Source organism: Lagopus muta, chromosome 1 (assembly GCF_023343835.1).
Source record: "Lagopus muta isolate bLagMut1 chromosome 1, bLagMut1 primary, whole genome shotgun sequence".
Classification (NCBI taxonomy): Eukaryota; Metazoa; Chordata; class Aves; order Galliformes; family Phasianidae; genus Lagopus; species Lagopus muta.
In genome coordinates, this window is record NC_064433.1 from 78,990,975 (window position 1) to 79,004,346 (window position 13,372).

Below are 13,372 nucleotides of genomic sequence, written 5' to 3' on the forward strand. Positions count from 1 at the left end.
TGTATGGAGCTCTTTTCAGATACACACTTGATGTACTGATTTAGATAATCCTTGAGCTCACTTTGAATTGTGAGTCATTAACTCACCAGTGAAGGACGGTGACTAAGAAAGTAATCTTTTGACATCGTAATTGGGAAGACTTTCTGAGAGGCAAAAATGAAACAAGGGGAATGGTCTGACAGTATAGGCTGAATTACCTTTTGATAAACTGCAGGTGCAGTCTCAAATAAGTTTTTTGTCAGCTCAAGGTACCCTCCTGGTACTCTTTCAAAATGATGTTACAGTATGCTGTTATCACCAGATAATGAATGAAATGAATATCACCAGATTCAGAAATATTTATACTGTGCATAGACGTGTCTTCTTTGGACAGAAGTTTTTCAGGATGGCATGCAGCTTTCATTCCATAGTCTGGCTTGAAAGCTTATCACAAAGGATTCTCACAACACAGCACCACACTAATCTGATGGCAGATTGTTATAAGTGAAGATTGCTTATTTTTCCTTCTTTCATTAGCTTGCTCAAAAAATACATGTTTGAACAGTAAATAGTGTCTTCACTGGTATATGTAATCCACATAGCCTCTTGACTCTTCTGTTAAAGGTAGCTTACCAGCTTCAAACTGACTCACACTGCATCTGCTAGAAAGGGATTTGTACTGTGAAGGAACCATTATGTTTCTGGTAGGAACCATTATGTGTGTGAATCTAACATATATGTGATGGCTTTAATTGCTTAGTTTCAAGAAGGAGGAAAGATGGGGCTCTAGCAAGTTTATCTTGGATGTAATGACAAAGCTGTGAAAATTGGTAATTCAAGTGCTTTTCTGATTATGCTGTAGCAGCCACAGTAGAGCTGAAAAGGCTATACTAAAAAGGAGGCAAATTAAAAAAAGATGAAGGCTCAGAATTTAAATGTTTCCTAAACATTTAAAACCTGCCTCCAGTCTCAACAACGTCAGCATATGCCAGTGGTATAGTATCGCCTACAAGCACTCATGAAATGTTTGAGTGGCTTGAAATGCATGCCCTTTGCACCAGGCAGCTAAGTCTCTGCATGGTTCATACTGCCACTATGTGAGATCAAATACTGCATCACTGCAGCCTTTCTGCACTTCACAAAAGTGACCCCTGCTGTGTGAGGAATGCTAAGTTTCCTTTTCCTTTAAAGGAAAAGAGGCTCTACCTAACTGAATTTGTCTGTCCAAGTTTCCATGGTTTCTTACATAAGGAGAAGGTCATCATTGGCAGGATAAAGTATAGTCAATCTGAAATGAATCCACCTCACAGTACCCCCGAAAGATTCTTTCTGTACTCTTACCAAGTCTTTGTATTCAGCTTTTTGTTACTGAGGCTCTGTGGATTCTTAGTTGTTTATGCCAGGTGCCTGAATAATTCACAGGGCCACAAATAAAGAAAACGTGCATGCATGTAATAAATTCTTTTATCTACTCTGTGTGAATTGATTTATGTTCTATCTTTAAACTAGCTGTGATGAAGGATTGTTTTTTATTTCCTTAGGCTTGTTGCAGATTTCACATTGCTGTATGAAAAACTGATTACTTTCTTTTTATTGCCAAATGTTGGATGCTTATTTTATTCATCTTATTTGTGTGACCTCACTCCACAGTAGTAAAATGTACTCCTGTGAAAGAGAGTTTGGTCTATACCTTTCTAACACTTAATACAAAAATTGCCATTCCTAATTGTTGGAACTTGTTAGAGTTGTCTAAACTCTATAATGAACTGGACATGTCTCTTAATTTCTGCGTTATCTGTCTACAGAATAGGAAAAGTCATGATGCATTGCATCTAACTGATAAAGTGCTTTGAGCTTCTCAGGAGGAATGGATTGTAAGAGTCTGTGCATTCCTTCCTTCTTCCATGAACAATAAATCAGCAACTGCCATCAAACTGGGTTACTATATATACTTTTTAGGAATCCTTCCAGAATCCCTTCATTTCCTCTCTATTGTGCATCAAGAAATGTGCATCTCATCTAGATTAGGCAGTTAAGAAACATGTTTTTGCATAAGCTGTTAACACCATTTATGAAAAAAAAGAAGTATGAGAATTTTTTTATCTAAGAGAAATTAATCTGATATTTCTAGCAAACTGTCTTCCTTTCAGAGCTTTGATTTTCTCTAGCTAGCTCTAAATTACACTTTTTTGTTGGAATGGCTTGAAGCTTTTAGGGTGACTAGAGTCTGTGAATTTTTTTAAGTCTGCTCTTAACATGTCATTGGTTTTCTGCCAGGACTCTGAAGTCACTAGGAATCTTTCCAGAAGCCTTCTATGGTTGGTTTGTTGAGATAGTGACCAGTAACTATTCTTACTCAGACTGCAAAAGATGTAAAACAAAACTGAGCTTTACCATTTTCTTAGATGTGCTCTAAGGAGATTACCAGATGTATTAGTGTTGAAGTGGGAGGAGTACTTGGTGGTGGGAGGTTATAAATACAAATATTTTGTATTGTTTCCCTCTTACGTGATCCAGAAAAATCTAAGTTATACCAGATTTTCTTCTTCCTTTTCGTTTTCATTTGTATGAAACAGTCATTTGGCCTATAATAGTCTGAATTCCATTCTGGCTTTGTTTTATTCAAACAAGCATTTTTAATGGTTATACTTACTTACCCAGGTTTTACTTGAGAAGTGAAAATTTCTAAGCTGGGTGAGAAACTGAAAGCTCAAAGCTAATGGTGTTGTTTGCATTAGACAAGACACAGTTCAATGAGATGCAGTGTGCACCTTCATTGTCTGAATGTTAGCAAGCAAAATTGACACCATATGTGCCCAACTGTAATTGCTCCAAGAGGGGAAAAGAGAAACATGTCAGAACATTTGAGTAACACCTAATTCAGCTCATGGTTATAAATAATGCTGATGGCTGCTTAAAAACAAAAGTAGGAAAATATTATGGTTATATTATTCCTCAACGGTGCTTCCTACATAGGTGAACTTTATTACGGAGACAACACGAGTGAAAAGAAACGTATAACAAGTTTTTATGATATTTTTATGTTATTTTATTTTTTTCGCAGTAAATAAAGTGGTTATGAGGCTCCAAGGAAAACAGCCCAGATGTTAGTGTGTTGTACAAAATTTAGTGGAAACAAGCTGTAAAAAACATAGTCATAAAACAGCCTGTCAATGCCACACATCTGGACAATGCAGCCGTATGTTCCCGCTGCTGTCATCACCCTAAGAAAACTCAATAGCCTTATTTCACCCCAATTAGGCTGCATACCAACAGAATCAGCAATATACAGGGAGGGGATATATTTTCACCAGTACAGACCCTCTCAAATTCCCTTCAAGAAGTTTATATCTTTCATTCAATGCCTCAGATGCTAGTCACTTTGTAAATAGCATTCAAAATAACACCCTCTGATTTGGTGTCTGTTAAATACATTTTAGTTTATAATAAGTGATTGCCTAATGTTGCTTCTTTGTTTTTAAAAAATATATGTAATTTACAGTGAAAACTGTGTATCTGTTGACCCTTAAATAAATCATGGAAGTTTTCTCCCATCTGCTATTTTATAGCATTTATAACTTCATTTGAGGTTTTTGGAAATAAAGAATAGCTATGTATCATATGAATTTGTTGTTTTTTTGGAACGTGTGGCCATTCTGAGCCTTTGAGCCACACACTGTACAATGTGAAGTAACACCCCATCATTTCTGCATGCAAAATAAGTCAAATGCAATGTTAAAACCATACAAGTAATAGTTATTTTTATTTTTTCTCTGCAGGTAGTAGAAGTAGCCAAAGCGATTTTGGATAGTGGAGAAGAAATTCCTGTTACACTAATTGGAAAGCTATTGAAATTTCAACTGCTTTGCATTAAACAGAGGGATCTTCAGAGAAGGGACACTGAAAAGGTACTACAGTATGCTTCAGGGAGATTTCTTAATTAACTTTACGAAGCTAATTCAGGAACTATTTGCATAAATTCAGCTGTCTCCTCATGCTTAACTTCCTGTAAACATCATTAGAAAAAAATGTAAACAAATTTATTTAAGTTTTTGGAAGAAGCTCCCAGTTATCCAAAAGTAGTTGAGATAAGGGGAAGAATAGAACTCTTTGCTTGAGTAAAAAGTACTAATGCGGTATCTCAGTCTTAGGACTGAGAGATGATAGAGCTGGAAACTATGTATTGTCATTGTCCTTTTCTGGTGTTCCCTGAACTGACTTCCACATATCTTTTAGGGCTGTCACTACTAGCCCCAAGACTGCCTTAGTCAGCCTGCTTAACTTCTATAGCAGGAATTTCAGCAGGCTTGCACAGAATCACTGTGACATTGAGAGGAAAGGGAAAAGATCCTCAAAAGAGGCTTTTACTTTCTGAAGTACCAAGGACAACTAGTGCTCTTTGTGGGAATCTTGACAAATTCTAATGTATATTTCTGCTTTCTTGAGGCTCAATTACATAAAATTATTCAAGTGCAATAAACAAAGCTTATTGTAGCACTGTTGTCTGATGATTGTATCCTCTGTTTTGATGTGTTAATCAGCTTAGAATTCAAAGTCATAATATCAAAACCTTCCAGTTGAAATGTCTGAAGTGGAGAAAATCTGGAAGTAAATAAGATCAGAATCACCACAGCACAAACAATTTTAAGAATCATTGAAGACATTCCTAAGTGATACAAAAAGGGAATGTTAATGAAGGGAAGGAAGGAAAAGATTTTCAGCTCTGATTTTGGACTGAGCTAAACACAATTGCTGCAGCTGGAAATCCTGGTTGACCAACTGAGCGTGAGAAAGACAATTGTGTAGAATAAATTGACCTATCTAATTTGCATGGAAATATTTTTTCATTGATTTAATAGCAATTAAAGTGACACGAAAGGAATGCTAGCAGTAATTAAAATTAGTATCTTTTTAGTGTATTTAAAAAACTTTACAAAACTGAAATTTTATTCTTACGTAGTTAGTTCATAGTCATGAGGCTGGATAGAAATATGGTGTTTTTCTTGCTCTTACAGCACCTCCCTTTACCATAATGTATTTGGATTATTTAAATTTTTTATTTGATCTGAGCTCCTTAGGTGTATAATGTGAGACTTTGGGTCACTATCACCATCTTTTTTTCATTCTTTACTCTTAAATTACTGAGTAAATTTAAATGTTGGGGGTTTTGTTTGAAAGTAATGAGAATGGCTAAGTAATATCCTGAATGAAATGAGCACAAGGCTGTTGGTTGTTGTTTATAGTAGACAGATATTTACATCAAAGACAAAGTAGTGCTGGTACTATTTTACACCTTATTCAAGTGTTAACAGAGATGCTTAAGACTTAACAGAATTTGAATTTTGGTCTGATTTCCCTCCAGAGGAGGTTTCTGACTGCAAGTACTGTAGTGTCAGTAACTGAAGGACAGTGATTCTTCACTCACCTTTCTACCATTATCCCTGTTATTAATGTGAAGTCTTAACGCTATAATTCATTGAGAATGTAATAAACTAAATGATGTGTTTAAGAAGAATAAAACAGCATTCAAGACATCTTCACTACAACATTATAACTCTGAAAAGTATTCAAAGAAATAAATTGATTTTACAGCACTCTGCCCTTTGTTCTTCACAAAGGCAGCAATGACAACTTAGTTTCTTTATCTTGTCAGGCTGAAGAAGAGCAAAAAAAGGAAAAGAATGGGGGGAAAGAGACAGGCAAACCTATTGGCAAGGAGAAACCTCCTAGTGCCAAGACAACTGAGAAAGAAAGAAAAGGAAAAAAGACAGAAGCAGCCCCTCCAGTGCCAGTTACTGGTAAAAAAAATACCCAACTGAAGCGACGAGGAGAAAAGGAAGAGGAATACAAATATATTGGTATGTAAAACTGCAGATATGCTTCTGAGAAACTTGCTGAAAAGTTTTAAAACTAGCTTCTCATTCAGTTCTTCCTTTCTGTTCCATGCTGAAAGGTATGTTTGGCAATGTTAAAGCATTGCCACTTTGGATTTGAAGAGGGCACTGTGCTCTGCTTAGAAGAATAGAAATATAGTAGATGGTAATGTCTAAGAAAAATACAGATGAGGTATATGTGGCAGGTTGACATCAAAATGTTTTAAAGTGTCTAAGACTAAACTAAAGTGGATAAATAAAACATATCTTTACACAAAGATTTCAGAATAACTAAATGCATTTGTCAGTATCCAAAGGCAGCTTTCTCTTTGTGTTAATGAAGTAACACAGAGCTGTCCACCACTGTTTGGAGGTGAAGCCAAATTCTATAAAAAAGGTAATATGATATTTGCTGTAAAAACATGCAGCTGGTACTCAGACCTGAAAAAATCTACTTCAGAAATGAGATTTGTAAGATAAACAATAATGTTGCTGAGAAAATCTTTGTTCTTCATACATAGCATGCATGGTTGCAAATATCACTGGAACAAAAACTGCTGGAGAATGTACATACATCTCTTCATTTAGAACACAGTTATATTTAATTTGGACTAAAGTCCATTCTATCTATGTCAGAAAAAACAGGAACTCTCCCATTGGAAGAGAAGTTGCTCATCTTGGATGTGTAGCTATTGAACCAATGCAGATGTTCCTCTTTCATCAGACTTTTGTCTACATTTCTTTTGAGGTCAATGGCATTCTTCAGTTGTCAGTTCAGATGTTTAGAACAAATCTGAATCTTAGTCAAGCTGGCAAAAGCACACAGGATTTGAACATTACCTTTCTGTTCATAACCCCTTGTTTTCTCAGATAAAGTTGGTCAATAATAATATTCTTTTGATAAAGTTAAGGTTTTTCTGAAACTTGAAGAGAAGTGTTTGAATAAATGCTTACGCTTGTAAGAACCAAAGCTTCATATTGTTGTGTATATTACTACGGAAGCAGACATTTAATGAAACTTCTCATCCAGTCTCTAAAAGGAATTTGGATGACTCTGGCCAACTATAAGGACTAGTCTGAGTTGGTATTACCAGATGATGAGAGTTTTGACAGGGACTCCATCTTGCAAAAACAAACATGTTGGGCAGGGAGCCAGTGATTACTCCTTCTTGTGGCTAATCCTTCACAATTAACATCTCTCAGCTGTGACACAGTAACTTACTCTCTGTGTGCTCCCTGGCTAGCTTTAGGTGGGTTGAAACTACCAGTAGAACATGTGAGTATGTCCTGGAACTAAATAGTTTTTCTTTGAGAAAAGCAGTTGCAGAAAATGTTACTGCTGCAGCCAGCATTGTGGATATAATAAACTTCTCCAGTAATTTTTTTACTGTTTCTTCTCCAAACAGTTTTTCTCTAGGTGGTCTGCTGCTGAAGACTTCAATCTAACACATATAAATTTTAGCATATTATGTACAGTTATGCCAGTGAGGCTATAGAAGAGCTGCTTCTGTGACCCTAATTTGCAATATCCCTATGTACTAAATATGTATATATGTAATGTAAATATATATATAAATTATATATATATATATATATAATTTTGTTTAGCTGTTGAATTCCATGCTCTAATCTCTTTTGATTTTGCTTTGAACAGATGATGAACCAGATGACGGTGCCCATTATTACTTTATAATTTTGGGTTTCCACAACCTTCAGCTACTGCCAGTGATGTCTGAGCTTGGAGTTAATGTTTCAAGTGTAATCAGGATTTCTTCTGAGAATTATGAGCCATTACAGGCATACTTGGAAGCAGCTAGACTTCAAGAAGAGTCTTTACTTTCACCTGAAGGTAACTTGGTCTTAAGAACAGCATTTGTGTAGAAAGAATAATGTTTCATATGCAAGTACATACTGTTCTCCCTGTTATCCCTGTACTTTTCTCCTTATCCCTGTGCCTTATGTTTATGCATAATACTTGTGGGCAGCTGTATTTCCATGTGCAAAAATGGTATTGCCATTGGTTCAGTCACCAAACCAAAGAGTTTGCCAGTACAAAAACTTGCCTTAGCTGGACAATGATTAAAGAGGCAGTGTTTTAACCACAGTTCTGTGCAGCAGCCACCATAGAACATTTTATCAGATGTATAACATTGTGTGTCATTATCCAGGAAAATCTGTTTCTAAGAAGTCTTGAAACATTTGGTAATTTCCAAGGAAGTGCACAGCTTTCTATTAGGTTGGGACCATGGGTCAAACTAAAGAAGAATGTATCGCAGAATAACAAGCTGCCTGAAGATAGCTGAGTAGTGCCTCTGTTGAAAAGGACTTGGGATCCTGGTGGACAGCGAGCTAAATGTGAGCCATCATTGAAGGGCAGGAATATCTTTCAGTCTTTGGGACTTTTAAGATTATATTAGATCAGTGTATGTCAACAAGGATTTATTTATTTGTGGCTTGGAGCAGGAGTTGAAGTATGTCCTATTTGCATGGCTTTTGAAACAGTGTAACACATGAAGATGTATCTTAGGAAGGAAGATAGTAACTTGTACATACAATTGTGGTATAATGTTTCTGTTGTTCTTTTTATTAAGACTCATAAATCCTGGATTAGGAAGGTAGCTCTCTTGTTCTTTTTTTTTTTCTTATCTGTTTACATCCACTAATGGCTTTCCTTTTGTGAATGAAGTCAAGCATTGTCATTACCCTTTTCATATGGTTAGTTTTTTGTTCCTCTAAACACTCTATTAGCTTCACTACTATTACTTCCACTTCTCTTAGAGTTAACATTCAGAACTCAGACCAATCTCCCAGCTTGACAAAATGTAACTCATTTTTCAATGTATCTGTTGGAAATGTGTGACCTGACACACCCTAGTAATTTTTGGACTTCTGTTTACACAGTGATGGTTCAAAATCACTATGCGATGTGTTAGTATATACTAGATGTTATTATTCCACTGTTATATGATTGTTACAGATTTTTGTTGTTGTTTTTCTACATGCTGAAATCATGTAGAGTACTACTAAATACTGTCTCATTTCTATTCCTGAAGACTTCAGAATAGTAGTAATATATGGTAATAGTAGTATAATGACTATAACACTTCAGTAATATGACTTCATGTTAATTCAGTAACAATGAAGAAGAGAGACAGTATTCAAAGGTAGAACATCTAATGATTGATCCTGACATCCCTTGGTGCAAGGGGAGACCTAAGCATCGTAAACTTGTTTGTTTTATCATTAAACTATAGGATAGAGATAGTAAAACATTATTCCTCTGTTGTTAAAATTGAATTTCTAGTTACAATATTATTATCGCTGAGTGGCTCCACTTCCTTTCAGGAACATGAAGAGATCACTCTAGGACCAAGCAGTCTGGATACTGTTATATTGCCAAAATATATGTTCAAAGAGTGTTAGGAGAACTTTGCTACTGGTGAGATACCATGTAGAATTAGAGCTTATCTTTCATGAGCACCTGAAAAAAGAGGGAAAAGGAAGGATGTTCCTTCGTCCAAGGTGAGCTGTTAGGAGCATGGAACAGTTAAAATCAAGGCCAGCATTCTGTCCCCAGAAGTGGTCATGAGCTGATGCTAATGAAGAGGAAAAGGAGAAGAATAATAGGAAAAGAGCACTGGAAAGGAATGAAAATAATAGAAAAAAAGGATAACTGTATAAGAAAAGCATGGATGAGACTACTTCATGTGCACTTAACATAGCCTCCATTTATTTTCAAGTCAAGGTATTTTCCTGATCCTGATGTATCTTTTCAGTAAACCTCAATGGTTTAGTTTAGTGTGCCCAGGTGGCCAAGAAGGCCAGTGGCAGCCTGGCTTGTATCAGGAATGGAGTGGTGAGCAGGACTAGGGAAGTCATCCTGCTCTGCACTCGGCACTGGTGAGGCCTCACCTCGAGTACTGTGTTCAGTTTGGGGCACCTCAGTACGGAAAGGACATGGAGATGCTGGAGCAGGTCCAAAGAAGGGCAACAAGGCTTGTGAAGGGCTTGGAGAATATGTTCTACAAGGAGAGACTGAAGGAACTGGGGCTGTTTAGTCTGGGAAAAAGGAGGCTGAGGGGAGACATTATTGATCTCTTCCAATACCTGAAAGGTGCTGACAGCGAGAGCAGGGTTGGTCTCTTCTCACTGGTGACAGGTGATGGGAGGAGGGGAAATGGCCTCAAGTTGTACCAGAGTAAGTTTAGGTTGGATATCAGGAAATAATTCTTTACAGAGAGGGTTCTTAAGCACTGGAATAGGCTCCACAGGGAGGTGGTTGAGTCATCATCAATGGATGTGTTTGAAAACCATTTGGATGTGGTGCTCAGGGACATGATTTAGCCATAGGTTGTTAGAGTTAGGGTAGTATGGTTAGGCTGTGGTTGGACTTGGTGATCTTTAAGGTCTTTTCCAAACTGAGTGATTCTATGATAGGACAGTTTTAAAGTTAATTGGCCATCACTTCTGATGGCTGCTACAGAAGGAAGGTATATCTATGAATTCTTTAAAGAGATCAGCATGTTTTGAAGAGTCCACAGCCTCACAGGGTTATTTGGGTTTAAATCCATAGGGCTGCTGTGTAGGTACAAGTGTGGTATTTGGCCTTCATATCTAGGTTTTAGAAGTACTGAGCACCTGCTAGTTCAGATGAAAGCAAGTCATTGCAGGTTTAATGTCCCCATTTCTCTTAAAATAAGGGTATAATGTGTGCGGTTGATCTGGGACTTCGGAGTTTGATATTTAGGGAGAGAGCCTTTTCTGTACCTGATGGCACCTTTGAAAACTAATCATTACCATACAATAAAAATAAAAACCATGCAACTTCAGCATGATTATTACTGGCAAGTCTATTACCTTAATCTCCCTCTAACCTCAGTTTGCACTTCAACAAAACGATGCTAGTAAGGATTGCTTATCCTATACTTGAAGAGCTGTTGGTTCTAAGTTTGTGCTGGCAGCTTTGGAAAAACACAGCCTGGGATTTTAATATTTCGTAAGTTTCAAACCTACGTTACTGGTATTCTGGGAGTTTGTTTATATTTTGTTTCTTTGTTTTTCTAACTGCCATGTTTCACTCAGGCTTTTTCTTCCTGAAGTTTTTAAACTCAAAGTTGGTTATCAGATTTTTTTCTGAGATGGTGAGAATAGGAATATTCTAACAGTACTTACAGAAGATTAATAACAGTTTGTGCTTTCTATAGAAGGGAGACATTGTATCATGATTTATTACTTTAAAATTTTAGATGTAGAAGCAGAAAAAAAAAGGAAAAATGAATCTATCAAAGACCTGGAAACATTTTGGAAATACCTGGAACCAGTTCTGAACAGTGAAAAGCATGGGTCAAGACTCTTTGATGTTGCCAGACTTCATCACCTAGTTAAGGAGAATGCCTTTCCTTCTGATTGGTCTGACAGAGAAATCCTGGTCAGTAGATAATACTTTCACTATATATGGCAAGCTTTGAAGTTTGCAACATTTAGCTTCATTTTAGTAATGGCAAGAATTTTAGTTTGTTCTTCTGTGAAAAAGAACTAAAGTATGTTTCACAAGGAGTCCTTTGAATAAAAACACCTGACTTGGAGTTTCTTAATACTGTAGGCAACAACAGCCAAGTTGAAAGTAATATGAGGTGTTAAATTTATTCCGTCTTCACAATGACCCAGTTTGAATCTCATTAGAGAGTCAGGTGTCAGCATGAAATAACATAAAAATTATGTTTTTTTCCTTCTAACAACAGGCCTACTTACTATTTATCAGAAAAGTCACATGACAACAAATTCAAACAAATGCAAAACAAAGTTTTTGGTTATAAACTGTTGTTTTAGCACATACTGTGCTACTTCTTGTTGTCCTACCCAAAACATGGTTTTGGTTTATTACTTTTCATAACCTGCTGAGTAAGGACTATTACTTGGTAAAGGGAGGCAAGGTGAACAATTAGAATTTTTTTTTGAACTGAGGATTTCAAATGCAGCAAGGTAAAGTGTCCAGCATTTTCCAGTCCATAACAGCAGCTAAAGTATGTAAAGTATGTCCAAAAATATGTGCTAAAGCAAAATAAAACAACTTTCTATGATTTATCCTACTGTATTTGTGGTCTATATTATTACAGTTAAATGACAGACTGTATCTCCCTAACACTTATTTATAGTACATTAAATCCTGTATATAAACAATCTGGTGAGCTAGGAAGTACCCTTGATCCTAAAGAGATCAGAACTGAATTTGACAAAATCCACCGTGGTTTCTAAGGCGTTCACTAAAAACACCTCAATTGTGAAAATGTGTAGAGTTGCTACTTTATAACATTATTCACCATTATATTTTCTTAATCTGATCTTCACGTATGAGGCCAATTTTGTGAAAGATGTTCTTTAATCATTTCTATTTTCCCCTTCTCTTCTGAGAGTCCGTAAATATACTATGAGCAGTTATCTTTACTGAAATAAAAGAAAAATTGTCTGTCACTGAAATTGTTCCAGCAGATTGTAGTTGTAATTTCACATTCTTCTCTATCTCAAAATTCAGATGAGCTCTAAAGAAGTAATTCTTTAAAGATACAGATGTTGAAAATGCAAGTAATGAAATCATAGAGTAAATATGTTCTGGTGAAATTCCTGGAAAGTCTTTGAGTACTATCTTGCTGCATCTCTGAAGTCCAAGAGCTATCAGAGAGTAACTCCTGTGACAGATTGATAGGCATTGGAAAAGTGATGGAGTATTAAATGCAGGAAGTTATCTACATTTCAGATATTTCATGTAATGGAAAATACTTTCAGGAATATTTTCTTTTTTTCAATAGTAACTGGTGGCTGGACTCAGAACTTTTGACAAACATGTCTGTCCTGAAATGAGGAAAATTAGAATCATAGAATAATAGAATGGTTTAGATTGAAAGAGGCCTTAAAGACCATCTATTTCCAATCCCCCAATGTGGTCAAGGCACTTCCCAGTAGATCACGGTGCCCAGGACCCTACCCAACTTTCAAGGGGGAATTATTTTAAATTAAGACAGGGAGGTTTAGGTTAGATATTAGGAGGAAGTTTTTCACTCAGAGGGTGGTGATGCACTGTAACAGGTTGCCCAAGGAGGCTGTGGATGCCCCATCCCTGGAGGCATTCAAGGCCAGGCTGGATGTGGCTCTGGGCAGCCTGGTCTGCTGGTTGGCGACCCTGCACATAGCAATGGCGTTGGAACTAAATGATCACTGTGATTCTTTTCAACCCAGGCCATTCTGTAATGATTCAACATGGCCTTGAACACTTCCAGGGATGAGGTATCTACAACTAATCCAGGGAACCTGTTGCAGTGCCTTGCCACTCTTTGAGCAAAGAATTTCCTCCTAATATTTAATCTAAATTTCCTCTTATTTTAGTTTAAAAATTACACCCTGTCCTATCACTACCCTCTCTGATGAAGAGTGCCTACCCATCTTTTCTATAGGCCCTCTTTTGGTACAGCAAGGACCCTTTAAAATCTCCTCAGAGCCTTCTGTTCTCTAGGCTGAACAAACCC

General features: G+C 36.7%; 1 protein-coding gene across 3 annotated transcripts in view; it reads left to right on the top strand.

The window, feature by feature from the left end:
• Nucleotides 1-13,372, top strand: part of SPAG17 (sperm associated antigen 17) — a 92,642-nt gene that overhangs the window by 15,461 nt on the left and 63,809 nt on the right. For all 3 annotated transcript variants that reach the window (XM_048941345.1, XM_048941365.1, XM_048941355.1), the window contains exons 4-7: nt 3,759-3,887; nt 5,633-5,837; nt 7,507-7,701; nt 11,099-11,280. In XM_048941345.1, the coding sequence (XP_048797302.1) occupies nt 3,759-3,887; nt 5,633-5,837; nt 7,507-7,701; nt 11,099-11,280 (711 nt within the window). The remainder of the gene's footprint in view (nt 1-3,758; nt 3,888-5,632; nt 5,838-7,506; nt 7,702-11,098; nt 11,281-13,372) is intronic.